At 48.4% G+C, this 24227-nt stretch overlaps 1 protein-coding gene across 1 annotated transcript in view; it reads right to left on the reverse strand.

Annotated features, from left to right (window-relative positions):
• The window catches only part of DCTD (dCMP deaminase), a 306663-nt gene extending 283469 nt beyond the window's left edge, over positions 1 to 23194 (reverse strand). Inside the window, exon 1 of the mRNA XM_069631471.1 lies at positions 23033 to 23194. Coding sequence (XP_069487572.1) covers positions 23033 to 23082 — 50 coding nt within the window. The 5' untranslated portion in view covers positions 23083 to 23194. The remainder of the gene's footprint in view (positions 1 to 23032) is intronic.
• Positions 23195 to 24227: the final 1033 nt, after the last annotated feature.

The raw sequence follows: 24227 nt of genomic DNA on the forward strand, positions 1-24227 counted from the left end.
CACACCAAGAAAATATGGAAGTTAACAAAACAAACTACTGGCATGCAAGGATCGAGCCTTGAGTGGAAGAACAGAACCAGTCAATTTAGGGTATCTATCATTGAAAAACTAACATCCAATCAAGGGTGACGTGGACAAAATTCTCAACATCATACTTGACCGAGTTGGAGGCAAAGATTGGCGGCAAATCTGAGCATGTGGAGAGAAATGGAACAACTCGCCTAATAATGTTTTCAGGCCCAGTACAAGGTGTATAAACAGATACAGACAGACTCATCTCTGTGCCAATTCCACAGCTGGGTCGAGCTAAATAAGCATGGTGAGGTTAAGGACTTACTGAGGGCACTCACCAAGGAAGGTACGCAGAAACCGCTGAATCCATGCAGTGGCTCAGGCTTGTTAAGTCCTGGCCTGCAGTCACACAGGCCAGGCAGACCAAAGTTGGGGGCACCCAGCGGACATACGTTGACAGGGGGCACCCTGTCAGCCAGTGAGCACACAGGCTCTTCCATGGCCAAGGGCACCCAGGCAAACTAAGGATGGTGCCGGAGTTGCCCTTCAGGGTCTCTGGGACCACGTGGATGCAGAGTTGCCCATCAGGGGCTCTGCAGTCAAGAGGGGGGTGGGTGGGTCATCATGGATAGTGTTGCCCAGCAGGGGCACTGTCCGAGTGAAGAGTCCTGCAGCAGCAGGCCCTCCGCCTGCCATGCAGCGCCAGCATTGCGCTACAGTAATAACACACACACGGCGGGCAGGGATCCATTGCATCAACAAGCCGAAACTGGCTCGTCCTTTTTATTATTTTAAGTCACATGGTCACCAGCATCTGACCTTAGCACGAGCCCTGGGAGATGCCATGCTCCCAGGAGGGGTGACACACCACACTCCTTTGTCCATGACGAGCAAACAAATGGGAACCACCACTGGACATTTAATCAATTCCCAGTCACAAACAGCAATGCTTGTAATTCAGGTGCAATTACTTTGGTAGTTTCAAACATAATACACAGGGGCATGTCCAGCAGCCGGGGGATGAGTATGGAGCTCTCTGTAGCTCCCCGGCCGCCCGTCAAAATCATGCTTTAAGTACTGTTAACGACTTGGTGAGACGCACCCCCCCACCCCCCACCCAGTCTTGGCCGGGGGAATCATGAAGATACAGTCAGTGAAAGTTTGGCGATGCAGCACGGTGGAACGAAGCCCTGAGACAAGACGAATGTGGCCAGGGGTACTTGGATTCAAGATGGCCGCCAGAGCTGATCCTGCAAGTGACAGACCCCAGCAGGAGAATCAGTGCGGAGTACAGGAGCTGAGAGCCCTAAATACAAGGAGGAGCGTTAACGAGAGCCCAATGGCCGGTGAACGGTGGGAGCGCACACTGGAAGGGAAAAAGTACGGCCTGACCTGAAGTTCACGGAACGGGAAGGCGCTGTTGGAATACGGGCAGAGAAGCACTTTGGCGGCGAGCATGCCCGACTCAACGGGCAAGAGCGGAGGAGCACGAACTAGGAGGAGCACGAACTAGGAGGAGCACGAACTAAGCGAAGGGCAGTGAGCGGACGAGCGCTGGGGAGGCGAGTAGGCCCTGCCAAAGAGTGTAGAAGAGAGAGGCACTGCCGGACTGAGGTCGGGAGAAGCGAAGACCCGCAATACACTGACAAGCGAGTCTCTACATCCCGTGGGACCCGGAATTAACATTGGATTGAGGCAGGCCACAGGGAGGAGCAGTGTCACGGGGGAAGAGAAAATATCCACACGGGGAACATCAACGAGAAGCCGAGTGTTTAACTAACGGTGAAACCTATCTCCCTCCTTTTTTCCCTCTTCTCTCCTGCACTATAGTGAACACTGAGAAGCGCCTCCCACCCCCACAAGTGACTAAGAGACTCTATACGGAAGGTGAATAAGCACACCGGTGCCAAATTTGGGAGAAAGATTGTACTGGACCCGGAAAAATCACTCACCAGCACTCTGGGGACAAGAGGCTACCACGGGAGGCGGCGCAGGGGCACGACAATCTGATGCCCAAGGACCCAACCAACCGGGGGAATTCCTCTCCAAGTTATTTACCACAACAACCAACAGCATAGGGGGTGCAAGGAGCACGGCGGGATCCTTGGGAGGGAAGTGTCCTGGACCTCTCCCACACGAGATCCTACTTACAGAACGGAGAGAGCTCCACGACTGCTTGCCCTGAAGGAGGACATTAATGAGAGGGGCTTAAGTCCCGACTGCCAAGCTCCAAGGAGAGGGCGATACTGAATACATAAAGATAGAACTTGGGGCTGGGCTGCCTGCTAACAAAAGATGGACAAGTACACACACCCAAAAAACAAGCAAGCATCAGAAGAATGAGGAGGCAGGCCGAGAAGTGGAAGGCACCGGTGGAGGAGGCGCTGGAGGGGTAACATTAGATGCCCCAACAGAAGTGATTCAAGCCACAAAAACCACCCTTCAGGGGAGCATTAAGGAAGTAGGGGTGGATGTAACCCTAGCGAGCGCAGACCAGCAAAGGTGTGCGAGAGCGTCACGGAAGTGGAGCAGAGAGTAAGCAAAGTCGAGGATGATCTACAACTTCTAAAAAATAAATAAATAAAAATCAGGTGGCACGTTTGGTAGGAGTGACCAGGACATTGGAATCCAGAGCAGAGGATGCAGAAGGGCGATCACGGTGGTGCAATATCCGACTGGTGGGAGTTCCGGAAAGAGAGGAAGGGCCTAGCACCAAACTTTTTGGGGAGCAGCTCATCTTAGAGACCCTAGGAGCGAAGGGATTGTCTAAACTTTCACGGTGGCGCACGCACACAGAGTGCCGGGCAGAGCCCCGCCCCCTGAAGGTCATAGTGGCGAACATCTTAAACTTCAGGGGTAGGGATAGCATTCTACAGGAGTCGCGAAGAGTGGGCTACTACGAAGTGGAAAGGGTAAAGTTAAGTATTTTCCCGCATTTCACATTTGAACTGCAACGCCAATGTAAAATGTATGATGGAGTGAGGCACCGCCTCAGAGAGGGTTGTATACGAATTGCTCGAATTACAATTGACCTTTTCACAATTGACCGAATTGTGACATATATGCGGGGGGGAACCCCTGCAACCCCTCACCCAACACAAAAACCCCCAAAACCAATATATAAAATCGGTCAATTGTTCATTTGAATAATTGTAAATGAACAATTTGGGTAATACCTCAGAGAGCTAAACATTAAGTACATTATGGTTTTTCCAAGCTAAATTGAAGATTATTGCAAGTGGGAAATCATGGTTTTTTGGATCGCCACAGGAGTTGTGGACCTGGCTGGAAACGCAGTTGCAGGGGGGTGAGAGCTATGAAGGAGACAACGGTCGGGGGACTGAGAGGGGTGGGGGAATGGCTGGAAACTGGCAATGGTATGAGAGGATCTGCAAGGTTATGAGGCCCCAGCTTAAAGATGAGAAAGCGAGATATGCTTTCAATGACGGGTGGAACAGAGGCAACAGGGGGGGACCCCTATACTGGCGGCTGTTCATCCACTAAGGAAGAGGGATTATGGAGGGGGAATGGTTTAAGGTCAAGAGTTGGGGGGTGGGGATTCGGACCATGGTTGGGGAAAGGTCCGTGGGGAGGGGGGGAGTTGAGGGATCTGGGGGGTTGAGGGATCAGTGGGGGGACATTAAAGGGTTAAATGGGAGAGTGAGGAGGAGAGGGGGAACAATTGGGGCAGGAGATGAAAGGGAAGTTGGGGTGCATGCATGTTGGGCACAGTTGCCTAGTTGTTTGAAGCGAAGCGGATGGAACGAATTGGAGCAATTCAGGTGAGGCTAGGGGAACCTGGAGGATGGGGCATTTCGCTGAAAGTAGAGATAACAGCCTTCTTTGAGCCAAACGAGGGTTTGGTGGAAAGGTGGGGAACCTTGTGGGAAGCATTTAAGGCTACAGTTAGGCGGATTTGTATAAGTCAGTAGGGGTCAGGATAACTCTGTAAGAGAAGATACAGAAATTGGAAGGGGAGATAACTACCTTGGAGCAGGAAATGGTGGGAGGGCAACAAAAGAGCATGGAATTAACTGTCACCCTGGCATCCCATCAGGAGACACAATATTCACTTTCAAAATTTGACAGGCGTCAAAAAGCACATACAAATTCACAGGGAGGGAGATAAGGCAGGGAGTCACCGGTCCTGGCTGATCTGGCAAGACCCAAGGTGGGGACTCTCGGGAGGATGTGGTGGTGGCCTCTTTCGATGCCATGAAAGCCTTTGATTCTGTGTGGGAATGGCTGTTTCGAGTGCTGGGAGCTTACGGGTTCGGGGACAACATGTCGATGGTTGCGACTTATATACAATAAACCAATGGCTAGAGTAAAAACTAATAGCTGGGTGTCAAAGAGATGGACGCTAAGTAGAGGGACGAGACAAGGGTGCCCGGTCTCCCCAATACTGTTCGCAATGGTGGTGGAACCATTGGCGAGGTACGTCAGGAAAGAAATGGAAGAAGCAGACATTGTGGTGGGAGGGGTGCAGCATGTGGTCTCTCTATATGCTGATGACCCGTCGCTATATGTGGGGAACCCGCTAGACAACCTCCCGATCCTACTAGAAGGGCTGGGTAAAATCTGAAAATTATCAGGATATCGCATTAGTATTGAAAAGTCTGTTATTTCCGCTGGGGCGGGGGTTCTCCGTGGTCCGGACCAGACAACCCTTGCGGACTAGGGACGCAGGTGGGACGGGTAATCACTAGTATCTGGGAATCCATATTTTTCACAATATCGAAGAGACATTTGTATATAACACAGGCAGAGCACTCTTAGGAACAAGGGACTCAGTTTAATTCTGGAAAGGGTTGCCGTTATCATTGATGGGCAGAGTAGCTTTGTGCAAAACGGTTATCCTCCCGAGGCTCCTTTACTATTTCACTAATATCCCATATGCAATAAAAAATGTCTTCTTCAAGATGCTAGACGAACGAGTGGGGGACCTATTGTCGAACTCCGGGAGGAGGGTCTCGCTAGCAACGCTACAACGTTCATGTCAAGAGGGGGGTCTCAATCTACCAAATTCTGAGCTAGATATTTCATGGTAGCCCAGCTACAGGCGGTGTAAAATGTGGACGGATCTTGAGGGGGAGCTCCTGAAGTGGCTATTGGGGAATCTACCAACTCATCGAACTGGAGTGGAATTCCTGTGGGGAGCGCTCGGTGGGAAGGGGACCACACATTTTCCAGGTGGTGCAGGAGATTTGGAAGATACTTTTTGAGAAGCAGGGGACTCTATAGGGCAAACTCACAATGGAGAGCGGATCAGGGTCTCTGATTGGTAGTGCGGAGGATGGGGTTCTCGCAGTTGATGGAGAAGGGGTGTGCCTCGGTAGGGGCCTCATTTGAAGGAGGTGAGGTGATGCCATTCAAGGAATGGAGGCTACGATACAGGATTGCTAGGGGACAGTTCCTAACCTATGGGACACTGGTTAAATGCCAAGCAAAACTGTCGGTGGTCATCCAGGAGGAACCAGCTACGAATCCATTGATTCAAGTGCTGCTGGCGCAAGGAGAAGGGAGATTTAGGGTTTCTCGTATTTATCAATGAATAGGAGAACTTTTCCTTAGGAAGGTTGTAGCAGTTAAGGCCAACTGGGAAAGAGATGCAGAGGAACAGATCTCAGAGGCAGACTGGGAGAAGATGTGGGAGCAGATTCAGAAGACCTTGAGAAATGCCAGATTTCAAATGATACAATGTAATGTCCTACATAGTTTATATGTAGCAGCCGTGAAATTGCATGCGATGAATGATACCCTGAGTGCAGACTGTCCGAAATGTGGGAGAGGGCAGGCAGGGATTTGGCACATGTGGGGATGCTCTGTGATCATGGACTACTGGCAAGCAGTATTAGCAAGAATCAATGGGCGCCTGGGTTCCAGTTTTGAGTGTGCCCCAAGAGTGTGCTTATGGGGATTATTACTAAGTGTTAAACGCCACAAATCTGGGAGACGACTGGGCCAATTTATGCTGGTACTGGCCAAAAGGAGAGTGGTCATAGCATGGAAGAAGCCCCGGGGGCCATTCATGAGGCAGTGGATGGAGATATCCGAACGTGGGGTATGGCGGATTTGGAAGTCCTGAAAAGGACCAGAGACCCGATGTTGGAAGACGGGGTGGAAGTGGATAGGAGTCAGCTGTTAAATGAGCTGTACTCCATCAGTAGAGTTTAAGCCCCCGTGAAGGTGAGAGGGGAGGTTAACTGAAATGGGGAGATGATTGACGGGAGGGAGATGGGAGACACAGGGGTAGTCAAATCGGATGCATGGGAAGGTGAAGGAAACAGGACATGGAATCCGCAAAGTTGTGCCCCCGCTGGGCCCATGTAACTCTGAACTCACAGCAATGCTATGTGACTGTCAACTTCCAATTAGGATTATATTTATTTAAATTCTTGATAACGCGCCAAATCGCCCGCTAGCCTCACAGAGCACACAAAACAGTACAAGACAGGGACAATCAGTCGAAACAGAGAAAATCAGAGACAAGAAGAAGGCAACAAACTAGTCAGAGGACTAGGGTGTCTTAAAGAGATGAATCTTGAGGTTCTTTTTAAAGACAACCAGTGAGGTGGAGCTCTTAAGGTGAAGAGGGAGGGAGTTCCATAGAGCTGGCGCAGTGATATTTAAGTTGGTTTTTCCAAAATTGACTGAACGAAAGCGAGGCTGACCGAGCCTGACCTGCTCACTCGACCTCAGTGAACGACCAGGGACATAGAGCTGGATGCACTGTGTCAAGTAGATGGGTGCAGAAATGTTCAAGCATATAAAAGTAAGAGCGACTGTCTTAAAGGAAACCCTGTGTTTGATGGAAAGCCAGTGCAATTTTTTCCAGGCTTCAGTGATAGAGAAGTGTCTAGGTAGACCCAGCACGGCTCTGGCCGCGCCATTTTGAGTGATCTGCAAGGCAGAGATATTGCCAGCAGAAGTGCCTGCTAGAAAACAGTTGCAATAGTCCAACCTGGAGTTTACGAGGGCAGATGTGAGAAGAGACATATTGCTAACAGATAAAAATGGACGCATTGCGCACAGTTGCCTATTAATCCAGCCGCATCATGTTTTGGCCACATGTGGGTGCGTGGAGAGTTCAGCGTCAATAGTAATGCCGAGGGTCTTAACGCTTTGGGCCACCGGAATGGAGACATTGGCAATCATAAATGACGCATATTCTTCAAGAGATTCTTTAACATGTGCCTAGATCTGGCAATGAGGATCTCCGCTTTATCGGCATTCAATGCCATAAAGTTCTGACTCATCCATGGCAGCAATGGCTTTAGAATCAGTGGAGTAAGAGCCTGAAAGTTCGAGGATGACCTGGGTGTCATCAGTGTAGTTGGTATATAAGACAGGTCATCGAGCAACAGGAGCAGAGGGAGAATGTAAATGTTGGAGAGTAGGGGATAGAGAGGATCCCCGAGGAACACCGTGGGTGAGCAGGAAGGTATAGAAGATGAATTTTAGATCACCACACAGGCTTTCCGAGGACCGAGAAAAGAGGCTAGCCATTGCAAGTTTGTGCAACCGACAAGTGTTTGTAATCTTGTTGCCAGTAATGCGCGGTCAACCAAGTCAAACGCAGCGGAGAGATCTAGCAACATCAAAAGGGCAGGATGGCCACAGTCGATGATTCTTCCCGGAACTTCACCTTGTAATTATATGCAGGCTGATTGGCCTGGAGAAGGAGACGTAAATGATAAGGATGCATTGTTGCCTATGCTTTATGTTGTAATTGCTCAAATCGAATCTATGTGATCACTGCGCTGCCCGTAACTGCGACGGACGAAAATGCAGACGCCAGTTACGGCGTTGCGCCGTGATCATATCGATCACTGTGCCCGCCAGCCTGCATTAACTCTCCCAACCCCCCCACTCCACTTACCTTTAGGGCGGCACACTTCTGCGTGTGCCGCCCGCACTCTGCGATCCCTGCAGCGTCAGCTGTTCCCACCAACGTGGGTTAGAGTTGAACCTGCAGGGTGTTTTTTTTGTTTGGGTTTCTTTTCTTACTTTGCCCCCCGCTTTACAAAATGCTATGTGGGGGACACCCCCACAACCCCCGACTCCCGTTAATGTGCCCAAGTAGAGCGGGGGACACCTTTGCAACCCCTGCTCTGCTTGGATGCAGTAAATGTCACCCTCATTTTGTGCGCCTCCAAAGTCGCAGTGACTGCGGGGGTGCACAAATGAGGGTGACATTTTGGTACAATACCGCTCAGATCCATGCTATGCCAACTTGCTTCATGTTATAAAAAAAGTTTTAATAAAAAGATTTACACAAAAAAAAATACATAATACACCTACTGCGCATTGGCACACACTTGGGGTGACCGTCAGTGTTGGTGGACTGCTGGTTACACATTGGAAATGCCACACTACAAAAGACCCTTTATTCACCTGGGTGAGCGGAGCTTAACCCACTGAAAGACAACATTGTATGGTTTATTTATTTATAGAGCGCGCCTGGCCGTTAAGCAACTGGGCGCTTGCAGTGAAATAAATCTTGGGTTACAGGTACATGAATAAGTTACAATTCTTAGGTTACAGGATCATATATTACAGTTGCCTTACATTTCTTAGGTTACAGTATCATATGTCGAACATTACTTACAAGGCATTTTTACTTACAAGAGAGATATGTTACATTTTATCAGAATCTTTTATGTAGCACTGTCGGATGACTTACGGTATCGATAAGTAAGATGTTTGCAATGAATATACATAGTATTTGGTATAGTTGGGACATTTAGCGGTCGTTATTTTTAAGCCAGAGTTTAGCGTTGGCTTTGAACACATGGAAGGAGGGGGTGGCTCTAAATGCATCTGGGATGGAGTTCCAGAGCTGCGCTGCTTGAACCGGGAAGCTAGACCCACCAGTTCTTTTCAGTTTAAAGTTAGGGACTTTGATGCTATTTGAGAGGGCTTTTCTGATGGGACGTTCAGAAGTATGCTTTGTGAATTTTTCTGACAGGTATGCAGGAGCTTTGTTGTTCAGACAGTTATGTGTAATGTTCAGGGTTTTGAGTTTGATACGGTCATTGATGGCCAGCCAGTTGGCGGTCTTCTGTGGGTAGAAATGTGTTGTCCTTTAGGTATGCGTAGGGCTGTTCTGAGAGCATTGTTCTGCAGGGTTTGGAGTTTGTTAGTGTTATGTTTACTGGTGCCTAGGTACAGTGCATTGCAGTAATCTAATTTGGAGAGGATGAGGGCTCGCGCAATGGTGGTGCAGCTATCTGTGGAAAGGTATGGTTTGCAGGCATGGATGAGTTTGCAAGTGTAGCTGGTTGCTGAGGCTGTAGCATTTACTTGCTTGTCGAGGGTGAGAGCTGAGTCTAGGTAGAAGCCTAAGGTTTTTACTTCTTTAGCTACCTTTATTTTGATGTCATCGATCGTGATGGAATTGTAACGCTGGGGAAGTTTGTTCAGTTTATTGGTAGAACCAATGATTAAGAGCTCAGTCTTATCGTCGTTAAGACATAGGCCATGAGTGGCCATCCAGGTTTGGATGATTTGGTAAATTTTGTTTACGAGTCTGGTGTCTTTTTCGTAGTCACCTTGGATTGGGATAAGGATTTGGGGGTCATCGGCGTAATTGGTATATGAGACCCCTAGCTTGTCCAATATATCAAAGAGAGGCTTTGTAAAAAATATTGTATAGCGTGGGGGAAACACATGACCCTTGAGGGACTCCGCAGGTGATGGGGACTGGATCCGCTGCTGATGAAGGAGAGAAGACCCTTATGGTTCTCTGGTCCAGGAATGAATTTATCCATGCCGTGGCTTTTGTGGAGAAGTTGGCTGCCGATTTGAGGTGATTGCACAGTACCTTGTGATCTACCAGGTCGAAAGCAGCTGATAGGTCTAGGAGTAGGAGAATAGACACATCTCCTCTGTCTTTACGCTCGTCTGGCTGGTTTTTAAGATCAAGGAGAGCCGTTTCGGTTCCATGTCTTGGCCTAAATCCAGATTGTCTTGACCCTAGTAGATTGTTGCTCTCCAGATAATCTTGGATCTGAAGGTATGTGGCTTTATCTAAGATTTTAAGGAGGAACGGGACAGTTGTTATTGACCTGTAGTTTGTTGGGACGTTGGGGTCCAGGTTAACTTTTTTTAGTAGAGGTAGTATCCATGCATCTTTAAGGTTTGTTGGCACAGAGCATGATTTAAATGAGGAGTTAATGAATGATGTGACGAAGGGGGCTAGTTCATGTGGAGCCTCTTTAATAATTGGGGCTGGACAGGTATCCCCGAGGCATCGGGACGGTTTCAAGGACCAGATGATGTTCTTAGTTTCTGCAGTAGAGATGGCTCTAAAGCTAAATTGGTTAGGGGGTTTAGTTTGGTTAGCAGCAAGTTCCTGGAGGATGGTTTCTTGCGTAGAGAGGGCGATGTTGTGGAGGGCGGATTTTTTAGCTCGTATTTTGTCTTGTAGCATTGTGATTTTGTTGCATAGGGCTTTTTGAATGTTAGTGCACCAGACTTTGTCTTTGGTGCAAGAGTCTATGGGAGCAATTGGGGATTTTAATTCTCTCAAAATGGAGAAGATTTCCCTAGTGTTTGAATTGGCTTTTTTGATTCTGGTCATTGAAGGTCTCTTTTTTAGCCTGAATGATTTGTTTTTTGTAGTTGTTTGAGAGGGCAGTGAGATGGTCTTTGTTGTGGGAGGAGGGGTTTTTTCTCCAGCAGGCTTCTGCATGTCGTTTCTCTTTGCGTAAGGCTTTTAGCGCAGGGGTGAACCAAGTGTTCAGATGGGCAATAGGTTTTGATTTAGTGGGTTTCATCGGCGCAATGGCGTCGATCGCCGAGTTGGTGTTATTGTACAGGTCGACTAGATCGTTAGGGTTTGAGAGCTAGCTGTAGTGATTAGTGATGGGTTGGAGCAGGGGGAGAAGATTAGCAAGTGTTATATTTTTTTTGCAACGGGTGAGGGCAGGTGGAGCATGAAGTTTGGTAGATTTAGGTTTTGGGAGGTCCGAGATAGTCAAAGAGATCAGATGGTGATCTGTCCAGATACAGGGTTCAATTGCCGTTATGAGGGAGGTGCAATTGATGTCTGCGACCCAGTCCAGTGTGCGGCCTTTAGAATGAGTAGGGCCGTTATTTTGAATAGTGAGGCCTGCTTCCTCAATAGTGTTAGCAATAGTGGAGGCATTAGAATCTTTTGGGTCTTTGTAGCCTAAGTTGAAATCACCTAATAGGATGATTTGTGTTCCCGGATTGGCATTAGTATTTAGTAGGGTGGTTAGGGTGGTTAAGTCCTCTTCGAAGGTGCCTAGTGGACCAGGGGTCTGTAGATCAGGTGTATTGTGATAGTGCGTGTGGCCGAGATTTCTAGTTTAAGGGAGAGTAGTTCAGCTGACGGCATAGTGAGGATGTCTATTTCTATGATAGTGAGATTGGCTCTGCAAATAAAAGCTGTGCCTCCTCCTTTGGAGGTTTCCCTGTCTTTTCTGAAGATGGTGAAGTTAGGGGGTATGGCTCTCATGAGGGCAGGGCCAGCGGCTTTGTGAAGCCATGTTTCGGTAACTGCTAGGAAGTCAAGTTGGTTACAGGTGATGTCAGCAATTTCCGAAGCGTGAGCTATTAGGGATCTAGCGTTGATGAGACCACCCTTGAGGTTTTGAGTTATTTGCATATTATTGCTAGTGTGGACCTTGATGGGCAGAGTTTCAGTGGAATTGGTGCAAAGGGTTAGATTGCAGCTAGGTTTCCTTGTGTGCCTGTTTCGGCTGGTGTGTTTGAACTCCTTCTTAGCGTGGCTGAAGGGTATGTGAGTGCTAGGTGGTTTAGGAAGTCTATACCTAGTCTGAGGTTCCGTAGTTCGGTAGGGTAGGCTTGGCTCTGTAGGGCCTGGGAGAAGGGCGCAGGCTGTTTAGGTAGTCTAGTGCCTAGTCTAGAGTTCCTTAGTGCGATACGATCAGCCTGTCTCAGTTGGGTCTGTGTTAAGCTCACCTGACTCCCACGGAGGCGCAGGTCTGGTTTGGAGCGTTGTTGCTTCTTCTATGGTGAAGCGCAGGACCCGGAAGATGGACTGACCGGACCTTCGAATCTGGCTTGTCTGGCTCGCAGGAATATCTTTCTGTATGTGAAAAGGGAGTATTAACAATCTGCGGGAGAAAGTATAAGCCTTCTCACCCCTCTACGAAACCCTCCTGCGACCCCCACGTGAAGTCTCACCTTAGGGTTTGAAAGGTTGAGCTCTCCATCCTGCTTCTCATGCAGGGGCACATTGTATCCAGTTACTTCACTGGGATTTTGATTGTAGAGGGTTCAAGTTTTGTTTTCCTGGTATAGTACCATAAGGATTCTGTTAAGGAGTATGATTCCGCAATAATAATTGTTTGTTGCCTCTTTTTCAGGTGCGGAAACTATTCCGAGAAGAGCTGTGGAACCGAAGAATGAGACTCTGGTGAGCTTGAGGAGAGTTCTCTCAGTGTCCTTGTATCAATGCGCTCACTAACGCTGATGTCTTTTTTCCCCATAGGGGCCGGGGTCCGGAAATGCCTGGATGCGGCACCAACCCGAAACAAAGATCAATCCAGAAGAAATCAGGTAAGTCTTTAAGGGGCGATAGGTAACGTCTTTTCATGCGCCCACTAACACTGATGTCTCTTTTTCCCCTTAGGGGCCGGGGTCCGGAAATGCCAGGATGCGGCACCGACCCGAAATGAAGTTGGAATAACCCAACAGGTAAGCTTTGTAATGGAAATTAAGGTTTCCTTGTTTTCTTTCCCCCTCTCACCTTTATTCTTGTCTTTTTCTCCCTAGGCGCGGTGATGTGGCTGCGAGTCCAGATGTCGCCGTAGAACGTGGTGGTACCTTGTACAGGTGAGTGAAATGCGGCGCTGCAGCGATCGATGCAATGTGCTTTTAAATGGATGTCTTCCTTTTCAGGACCGTCTGCGAGATGTCTCAGGAATGCGGATTTAGCAGGTAAGGATTCTTTACCCTTTTATCTTCTCTTCTCTCTTTGCAGGTGTTCCAGGATGCTGGCAGGAGTGGCAGAAGACAGAATGCATGAGCAAACACGGTGAGCGTCCAGCTGCTAGATGCAGAACAACGCGAAGCGTGAGTTGCTGCTTGGGCGTGGCTTAAATAGCCTTCAAAGTAGTTCCAGGTATGTATCCTTCCTCTCAGGTATGTATTCCTCCCGACCACACCCATGTGGTTAAGTAGTTCCAAAGAATAAGTAGCCCCATTCAGGCCTCAGAAGGCCTGGATGTTGCAGCATGGTCTGCATCAGGTAAGTTAACACTAAGCACCTTTAACACAAAGTCCCCTTTTATGAGCCTGGCGCCTCTGGCGCCAGGACTGTGGCCCGATATGAGCCTGGCGCCAAAGGCGCCAGGACTGAGTCCAAAAACCCCTACTTGAGGCTGTTGTGACTTCCCTTGAAGACATGATGTCTGCCTCTGGGGTAGCTGGGTCTTGTCTGGCACCTTGGAGGTAGGCATCATGACAGTCTGGGATGGGGGGCAGGCTGTTTGGGTAGTCTAGTACCTAGTCTAGAGTTCCTTAGTCCGGTGGGACAAGCCTGATTCAGCTGAGTTCAGGTCGGGGGAGCAGTCTGTTTAGGTGGTGGCTGTGTGTACATCTTTCCGATAGGTTGCCTTTCTGTAGTCAGAATGTGGCGAGGGGCTATTGTAAAAGCTAAGGCAGAGAGTGTAGAGAGTATGGCTAGGTAGCCAATGGATGTGCTGGGCATGAAGGATGTCATAACAGTGTTTGTTAGCCAGTTATCTACTGATAGACTTCTAGAATACTAAAACTCCTGACTAAGTGTGTAGAGTGCAGATAGGTCCGCCTAGATTCAAGATTCACTATAATGATTAAAATACATGACTTGCGAGTTGTTAACTGGCATGCGACCAGGAGGTCTGAATGGGGGACCTATTAGCGACCCTAAGGTGCAACATAAATCAAGTGTAGTCTATTAGCGACCACAAGGCATAGCATACATCAAATGTGGTCCATTAGCGACCATAAGGCAGAGCATACATCAAATGTGGTCCATTAGTGACCATGAGGTGCAACATAAATCAAATGTAGTCTATTAGCGACCATAAGGCACAACATAGATCAAATGTGGTCCATAAGCGAACATAGGGCATAGCAGAGATCAAAAGTGGTCCATTAGCGACCATAAGGCACATAGGCAATGAAATCGAATGATTAGCGTAGGTAGTTGGAGAAGGGGTAGATGGAGGAGGTAAGTTTGTTCCACCTGGTACCGGGTTGTAGTATGGTGGGGCACAGATATTAGAGCTTAAGAGGGCACTATGCTGACATAGAGTCATGAGCAGGATGGGGCTGGTTGAGCAGGTTCGAATGTAGATAGGTACTGTAGTCTAAAGGCATATGGCAGGTCACAGAAATTGGTTAGGTACATTTAGTATTGTACTTACATCTGGTAGGCAAGTGTCTGTGAGCAGAGTAAGTCGATACAGGAAGTGTTTGAATAAGTTTTCTGCGTCCGCAATCGATATGCTGTGAAGGGGGTTAGCCTTTCGTTCATGTGATCAAATACGTTGCATACACGAACAGTGTCGGCGAGTGGGCGAAAAGGGGTTGGCCACGCCACACTGCATGCGAGTAACAGGCGCAGAACAGGGCCTTTTCATGCCGGGCCTTCTCTTGTGAGGGCCGGCTTCCGCCTACCGGCGGATGTTGCTGGATACAAACGAAGCTCGTTGCTTAGCAACGACACGCGGCCTCCTTATGGGCCCGCGCTGCGCCGGCCATCTTGGAATCAGGCTGCTGTGCAAAACAGCTGATCTGGAGCACACAATGCGGTGCTGAAGCACGTAGAAAGGCTCAGGAAGTGCTCACCTGTGCGAATAGGAGGTGCATCAGAACAGGATTGCTTATCCTGTGAAAATCAGTGTCCGATGCTCGTGGGAGAAGCTTGATGACTACTTTGGGCGGGAAGCGGGGGAGTAAATGCTGATGGTGGGGGGAGAAGGGCTCCTGCCCTCTCCGTCTCGTAGGCCTGTTCGCACCTGGCACCATTCAAAGCATGCCCACAATACGCAGGAGCACAGCTTTATATAGTATTTTTTCTGGGGCCATTTTAAGCATGTTCAGAGTTTGCGGGCTCCCAGCTTTCATATAGATGGCTACAGAGTCCATATTACGCAACTGCGGGGCTGCAGGAGACCAGTCCAACTCCCGTTAGTATCGGTTCAGGACAGTTCAGTTCACAGCTCAGGGACCGGCAAAACCGCACCTGTGGGGCTCATCGGCCTCATCCATAGCTGGTAGGGGCAAGCAGTGGCAGGGTACTGGTGGTGGGATGACAGGCCACTTATTTCACTTCCCCATCCACACAGGAGCCGCTAGCAGGACGTTGCTGACGGCGCACAAGCACTTGCGAGAGCTGCAACCCTCTGCCGCTCATTCCCTTTTTAACTTTCTTCTTGGCAGTCACAGCCACCTTGCCCAGGGATGGCGACAGAATGTCAGGTTCACACTGGCTTTTACTTTTTTTTTTTCTTCCTACTCTGAACCGGAGCACACACAGAGTGCAGCACCCAGTCTCATTCAGGGAGCACCAGCAGATGCAGGACACCTTTCCTTTTACTTGGGAAATCTCTGACATGGAGCACATTCTACTACACCGCCGGGCGGCCAGGGATCCTTTCTAGGGCTCCGACGAGGCTGCTAGCTTGTTTGTTTGTTTTGCTTGCGGCCACTGGTGCTGGGCCGCCCCTTACCTCCATTCCCTCCCCGGCGAGAGCAGAGACGTCTTTATGGGAGGGCAAAAGGGGCACTTGCCAGGGGCCCCAACCTTGGAGGGAGCCCCCACAAGGCTGCCTGATATAAAGTAAGATTCGATTGTTCACCAGACTTAAATAGAACATGCCAGGAGATTGTATGGCATGCTGCTGAGGTGCTAAACCTATTGCCTGTCTGTTTTGACAAGTACATTCTGCCTTGATCAATTAATCATGTAATGCTTTCTGTGTTCACTGTGGAATACAGTTTGTGTGTTCCGTACGGCACAACTTCTGTAGCATACTTCCCTCCTGTGGGAATTGTGTTGATCATGTGCAGTAGCCAAAGTTGAAATCTATATTGATAAATTGAGTTCCACAATGGTTCAGAAGTTAGCTCAGTGTGTTAAGCATTCATTGCAGAGATATGTGTTCATCGTAAAGATTAGAAGAGCACATTCCAGCAAGGCTCGCTGCACCTTTCCTATGTCTGAAGCTTATAAACATACCTGCATATGTACTTGGTTTTGCAGAATAAGAGGTGCTATTATCAGCAATGTTCCTGCACCAGATAGGGGTTACTATAAAAATTAACATGTCATTCGTATGGTGAAAGTCTAGAAATTGGTTTCTTCAGATGGGGCATTCTAAAACCTAGGCAATCCCCTCCAAAGATGAGCATAAACTATTAGTCCAAGTGGTGAATAAGTATCCAAATTCGAGACTGTGGAACCAAAGTGCTCATGCTTGTATCCTGGCTTTGCCAGCAGACGATACAGTGATCCTGGTCAAATCATATATCTCTTGCATTACTGTGCTGTCTTCTGTGATGTTTGCCTTCTTGCATGCTGGTGGCATCGTTTAGCTCATTGCTTGATATTTATTATGTAGCTCATTGGAGTGCAAGGGGTGGTAGACAGGAGCGAGCGGACTAGATGTTGTAGGCCTTGGGCAAGCATATTTTAAGGTCTGCTCGTTTGACAACAAAAAAGTTTTGCTTTTTCTATAAAAGTCAAAGGTTTTTCTACACTTTTATGAATGACAATTTCACAAGCCATTGTTTTGGAAGTATTTTAAGCTTAAAAGTACAAAAGGACATACCTAGATTAAATCTGTTAAATCACATCGTTTGGTATGCTGGTACTTAGATACTTCCCTTGATTATGGAGAGAATGAAGCTAGAATAATTCCCATTTTGCGTAACACCCTTCTGTAATACTTTGGTTTAAAAAATTGTCAGGTTTGGAATTGTGATTTGCGTACTTCTGCAAGTCAATTTTATAAAATGAGATTGTTTAAGTGTAAGGTAAGAGCTGGAAAAGAAAGTGTTCAAATGCAGAAATTGCATAGTTGAAACAAATCCCAGCTATACCCCTTAAGCAATGTGTGATCCTGGGCATCTCATTTAATCTTTTATTGCCTAACCTCTGAGAATCGCCAGTCCCTAAACCTTTCAAAATGGTCAGCCCTTCAGAGCGATTTCCTTCTCAGGGTATGATCTTCATAAAAGCCTCACTCATTGTTTCATTGGCTTTAAGGTTGCTTCCACTATAACAGTGAGCATTGATATACAGTACACCTTGATCTCTAATGGCAATACTATTTGAAAACCATGTCCCACTTCTAATCTCAGTTTGTCTGGCTAGAGACACCTTCCTGGTAGCTTCTAATCGGCATTCACTATCCATGCTATGTGTAGCTTTTTCCTTCCTTACAATTGGTCTACTCTAGCCATGCTTGAGCACTTTTGCATTCTGTGAGCCAGCTAATGTGATTTATCTGCCTATTGTGGGTTACATGTACCTTTAACATACAGTCCTGCATTAATACTACAGGCTGCATACCTTCCCGGATGCTATTGATAAAATGTATCCTGTTTCTATACTAGAAGAGAAGTAACCTCTTCGTAATATAAATGTAATGCATATATGTTAAGACGGATTTCTGAACTCTGTCCTGGCGGCGCAGAAGTTCAGAAGGCCAACCTAATTCCTTGGAACAGGGTAACCTCTGGACAAGCCAGACCAATCAGGGTAGCGATCGCGGCGGTCAAGACTAGGGGCCTCATTACACGGACGGCGGTAAGGGTTAACGGTCACCGTTAATGGCAACGGTGACCGTTAACCCTTACCGCCGTGCTACGAGGTCCCTTTGCGGGTTGGTGATTTAACGCCTGCTTTTTGCAGGCGTTAAAAACCAACCCGCTAAGGGACCTCGGAGCTAATTACGGCACCGCAAAATTGCGGTGCCGTAATTAGCGCCTTCCCCATTCCCATAGAGCCCTATGGGGCAGAAATGGGAATGGGGAAGGGCAATGGCGGAAGGGGGATTTACCGCCCCACCAACCTTGGAATGGGGCGGTAAATCCCCTTTCCGCCAAGGCGGTGCCGGTATTTTACCGGCATGAGCCATGGCGCTAATAGCGCCATGGCTCACCGCCTTCCGTGTAATGAGGCCCTAGGTCTCAAAAGGGGCGAGGGTGACTGAAAGCCTGCAATGAGCACACAAAGCAAGGACACTTACAAACTACTCCAAACAGGTGTTATATTAAAAATATATACACATTTATTCCAAGGCCTTTGCAACAATGACCGTAGCGAGAAATCACAATAAAACTCTAGTAAACCAACACATACCAAACCAATACAAACGAGTCTAAAGCGTTAGATGCACGAAATGTGCAGTCCACCTAGAAGGGGAGGAAAACAGGCAGCGCGAAATAGTGATTAGACCCAGTCCGCCTTCAGAGGCACCTAACTAAAAGGAAGTCCAAGCCCTACGAAGAGTGGAGCTTTGTGCTCAAAAGTACCTGCACACGCTGGTGCCAACGGGCAAAAAGGGGAGTTTCGAGGGAATCAGGCAGTTCAGTTTGGTGCACAAATGAAGAAGAACAGAGTTCCGCGACTCAAGCGCAGCCTCCACTGTGGGCAGAAGCAGCGCGCGAGTACGGAAAGGCGTGCTGTTTGACACAGTGGGGAAAAGCTATGGGCTCCTGCAGGAGGGCGACCAGTTCCTAGCTTTGCTACTCACCGGTCCCCGGTGCAAGCAGACCCAGCCTTCTCCGCGTCAGTTACAGTGCTGGCAAGTTCAGGGGAGCAGGGGACGTCTCGTCGTCGTGTGGATTCTGCAGCAGTAGAGTTGAGTTAAAGATGTCCCAAACGAAGTGAACCCGCACAGTTTGTTACCACAGCAGGGCAACGGAGCGACCGTGTGTATCTCAGTCGAATGTACACTACTCACTTCAGACCTGGGAATGCCAAGTGTACGAATCGTGAGAGTGACAAGGACTAGAAATACTACACAACCTGGCGGCGGTTACAGAGCAAGACTCCTGGGTAGGCTGGTCAGTCTGCTGGATGGCCCAGAGACACTTCCGAAAGCTTACGTGCAGGAGATGGTGAAGATGCCGAGAATAGCTGTCCCCGCTATTCCAAGGGTCGAAGTACCAGTACAGGCCTTCTGGTTCGATCAGAGGTAGAAAGGGTTTCACAGGGCGACAGCAGTGCAGAGGAGCAGTCCTTCAGCAGGTCACCAGCGATTCCTCGGTTCAGCCTCGTGGTTGCAGGATACTTGGCTCCTGTATTCCTTTGTTCGTGAGAACTCAGGAGAGACATGGTAGTGGCGTTTCCAGCCCCCTCTTATCCACAGTTCCCTTCGTGCTGAAACGGAGGGGACCCAATGGGAGACCCGCTCAAACACTCACACCATACGTGGACCAATCACGGACCACGGTGGTCCCAGGCATTCACACCACACTAGACTCTCTGGCACCCAGGATGTGTATTGGGACCAGACATCCCAGCCCACATCCTGGAGGCACACACAAGGTCTGTAGAAGCCCGCGAAAGCATCTGTGTTTCGCGGGAAAGTACAAGCCCAAATAAGGAAGGCCCCGGGTCGGCTCGACCTGGGGAAGGTGAAGGGTTCAAGACGGTCAGCGGACAGGACAAAGGAGCCTCGTGGTCTGGCCATTTTGGGAGCCAGGCCACCATTTTAGGCTAAGCGCGAGAAACACGCTTAAAATGCCAAAAGGAGCTCAAAAACGCAAGAAACGATCGCTGCCACCATTCCCGTCCGTGATTCACTTGCACCGATCAGTTACAATCCAAAAAGAGTATCTAGGGCCTGTAGAAGGCTAGAGACCCAAGAGAGCAGTAACTTAGCTTACAGTGCCCTCTTGTGTCATGTTGCACGAAAACTGCAACATGATAAAGAAACTACAGAAAACAGCGTTTCCCGGTACTGACTGTCTTAAGTGCATGTCAGTTTCCCCGTAAGAATGGAGCGAAAGCCCAGAGGAGTGCGGTAGAGGCTGCACTTCTCTGGCAAAGTCTAGATCATGGTGAAAACAACAGCAAAAAGTTTAGGGGTTGCCACATGGAAGGAAAATTACCCACAATTAAGAAATCTTTCCTAACAATATACAATTGCATATATAATTGCAACATAATATCCTAATTTTAAAAAGAGCAACAGAGAAACAACTTGCACAATCTCATCCTCCAGGGGGACCAGTATAGATAATGATTAATTCTTTGTTGTGTGTACCTTAGGCCTAAGTCCACGTTGTATTTAACTGGACCTGTTCAAATGCGGTTCCATTCAATATCTCACACCGTGTAACCCACATCTGAATCCCAACTCCCTCTACCACATTGCAGTGTTAATTGAGATGTAGAAGGTGCAATCAATGTATAGTAGATGCAGACAAGGGAATTGTCTTGGAGATAAGTAATATTGCAGGTGTTGTGTGCATTGTAGCCTTCAATGATGAAAAAAGTACATCAAAAAGTTCCTGTAATGCATTATAACGAGCAAACTCAGTTGCTTTCAGCTTATATTTAAAGCAAAGGAACTCAAAATCAACCACATTCTGACCAGCATGCACCTCTCCAATTCTCTAGATACTTGCCCTTTGCCATTAAGTCCACGATAAACAAACAGTTATTCTGCTTCACAGCCTGGTTTTTTCATAAACTAGAATCTGCACACAGTAAATATTTCTCATCCCGAACCTCATTACATTTACGCCATTCTTTCACAACATGTTTTATAAAAGGTGGAGTTGCACCAACCAACACAATTTTGTCCATGAACAAAAGAACACCCAGGGGGGGGTGGGTGAAATAGTTTTTCTCAATTTTAATCAAACCTGCACAGTTAACTTGATCAGCTGCCAAACAATGGTTTAATGTGCGTAACGTAAATGCAGCCTAACATTTTATGTCGGGATAACCAAAACCAGCCAAATGCACAGATTTATGAAGGATATCTTTTGGGATTTGTGCATGGTCTCCTTCCCCCCAGATAAATGTATTCATGGATTTATTAATACTCTACAATAGATTTTTTGAGAGTGGGAGAGTGGCAAAGGGAGCATAGTAAAAACATGAACATTTTGGAAGTAGGGACATCTTCACCACATTTACTTTACCCCATAAGGACTATTTTAACTTCTCCAATTTACAGCAGAGTCTATCTATTTCCGTAATTTTCTGGCAGCTAAAGATTCAATATCTCTGTTTACATAAATACCCAAATATTTAAGAACTGAATCAGACCACATTTCCCGTGTCAGAGTCTTTGTAACATAAATTTTATATTTAGAAACTGTACCATGTTTATCATTCTGATTAGAGCAAGAATGAAGAGGGTAAGGGGACTTAAGGGAGAAAACATGCATATTTTGAATGCTGCGAGGCAGCTCATCAACCTATAGATTATGATCACGGTGGGTGGGGGAGTGCCACCAGATATTCTTGCAGGGTCCAGCAAAAATAAAAAAATAAATAAAAAAAACACTGGACAGCCAGAGCGGTCGCACAGGCTCCTCTTCCACACAGCGGCTGATGCGCGTTCACACCAGGACACAAGGGCCTGACCTCCTTGTCGCCATTGTTAAGTCCTGACCTGCGACCATGACAGGGGCACCCTGTCAGCCCGTGAGCACACAGGCTCTTCCATGGCCTGGTGACACCCCGGCAAACACAAAGGACAGCGCTGGGGTTGCCCGGCACCGCCACCTCACTGCAGAGTTGCCCATCAGGGTCTCTGGGACCACGCATATCAGGGGGTCTGCGGACATGAGGGGGACAACCTCATGGATCGTTTTGCCCAGCAGGGCTACCCGCCACGTGGAGGGTCCTGCAGCAGCAGGCCCTCGACCTTCTACGCAGCGCCAGCATCGCGCTGCAGTTGTACCACACATGGCAGGCAGGTATCCATTGCATCAACTTACGAACTGAAACTGGCTCATTCCTTTTATTATTTTAAGTCACATGGTCACCAACATGTGACGTTAGCACGAGCCCTGGGAGATACCCTGCTCCCAGGAGGAGTGACACGCCACAAGGCTCAGCACAGTTGTTTTGAACATTACACAGTACAGTACTCCAACAAACGAAGTCTCTGTGTCAAGGGAGGGGGCGGGGGTGCATAGATTCATATGAGGGTGCAATAATCGGTGCATGCTGCATCTCTTATCACATCCTGTTTTGAAACTTCGCACTGTCCACCTTGCACCCTGGTGCCTATAATTGCAAAACGCAAAGGACACCAGTAAACGCCCAAACGATATTGGCTTTGCCAATGCTTGTGATGGTTACCATTTACCAGTGCGCCTCCTCGGGCACTAGTAGGTCATGATTATATAGCTCTCAGCTCACACGCTTTACTAGGAGGGTATCAACCGCCATTTAGGCAGCGCTCTCTGCTGCCAAGCTTCACACGTGCCCATAGGATTCAATGGGCTTTCACCCGCCAAATAAAAAAAATCGGGTGTTTTCACCCGCCCAGGGCCAATGAAAGGTTGAGAGGTATGCATGAAAAGCGACTGGGTGGGTGGCCGTATTGTGGAGTCCCCACATTGCAAAAACAATGCGTCTCCCAGGCCTGTGTGGCTAAACAGCAATACACTTGAAAAGTCTCCCCGAAACTCATTTATTCAACCGAGTTGACAGGACACAATTCATAAGTCTGCGTGGGGACCAACGACAAGGAAGGGCGCAAGCCCATAGGAAGTGTCATATGACGGCGCAGCCAATGGCAAATGTAGATGTCTAAATGACCGACAGCCGCACGAGTGACATAATGTCCATGGAGGGAAGACAACTGCGTCTGACAAGTCTTTGGAGGGTAAGCAAATTAAAGTCTCAGTGCTGTGGCCATGTGGCATATTTGCAGGATGAAGACGGCCTTTTCCTGTTTGGTTGACAGACGGCTTAACGCTTTCATCCACGGTGAGCTAAAGGCATACAAAACGTGCTGGAAAAGACACACAGTTAGTTATAACTGGTTAAAGACTTAACCCGCTTTGCTGCTGCTGCTCCTCGCTCATGCTGGTACTGCCACAATCCATGAAACGAGAAAAGGAAACACTTCTTTGAGTGTGCCGCGCGAGGAGTTAGGTGTTCCAAGGCATAGAAAACAGGCATGACTCCATCTGAAAATAAGGCCGAAGCAAGCTCCGCCCATACAACAACGCACACGTGGAAGAAAATAAGACCTGTTGTGTTTCCATTACCTCCACGTCCACTCTTCCTCGTCCGAGTACTTACCTCATGAGGCCCCTGCCTCCGACACAGGACCTTCTTTTATTTTTACTATCCCCTATAACTCCTCCCCTCCAACCACGTCATCAATTTACATTTTTCCTGTCTCTGACAGGCTGGACTTTTTTCCCTGGAGCACGGCGCCGGGGAATGACATTGCTAGCCCCCTGGTGGCTTTGTGGTGGGGCCTTTGGCTCCAGCAGGTGCGGCAGTGCTCCCGGGTTCCCTGCGGGGCTCATGGCCCGGTTGAGCTGGATTGCCTTCTCCGGCCTTGCGGCAGGGCTATAGACCGCCACGGGCATCACGGCCCTGTTCCAGCTGTCCCGGGGTCAGTTAAGGAGCTGGGGGTATGGCGGATCCCAATTGCTTGACGGGGTGGAGCGTGGGCCCTCAAGGTATGGCATATTGCAATGTGTTTCCTGATTGGCGGCCGGTGGGGCTGTGAGTCCCTTGCAGCTTCCGGATCTTTGTAGTTTTTGCCCGAACGTTGCACCGGACGGGGTGGGCTCCCTTACATGCCAACCCTCCCGATTTAGGCGGGAGACTCCCGATTTTCCAGTAAAAAACCTTGCCATTTTTTACTTTCTCCCACCTAAAATATTTAATTTCCCAATACAGTCCTATGGCAAAATTCCTCTCTCCCGATTTCTGTGGCAAGATCTCCCTCCCAGCTGCCCGAGAATGTTGGCATGTATGGGCTCCGCCTGCGGTGGTGAGGAGCGGGTTACCTAGGAGACCTATTGTTGGGGTTTTTCTATTAGTTGTGGCTTCTGGCCTCACGTTAATGGCGGCTGGCTGTTTCTGTTTGTTGTCTATGTTCCCACAGTGCGGAGGACGGCAGCGGTGTAACAGGCTTCCTTTGGTCTCCATCTTGACAGAATTCTCGCAATGGGTACGCATTCTGCTAAACACAGGCATCTTGTCCTGTCCCCTTCTTCATCTTCCTCTTCAT

The sequence above is a fragment of the Ambystoma mexicanum genome, chromosome 6q, assembly GCF_040938575.1.
Source record: "Ambystoma mexicanum isolate Mex_15411 chromosome 6q, UKY_AmexF1_1, whole genome shotgun sequence".
Lineage (NCBI taxonomy): Eukaryota > Metazoa > Chordata > Amphibia > Caudata > Ambystomatidae > Ambystoma > Ambystoma mexicanum.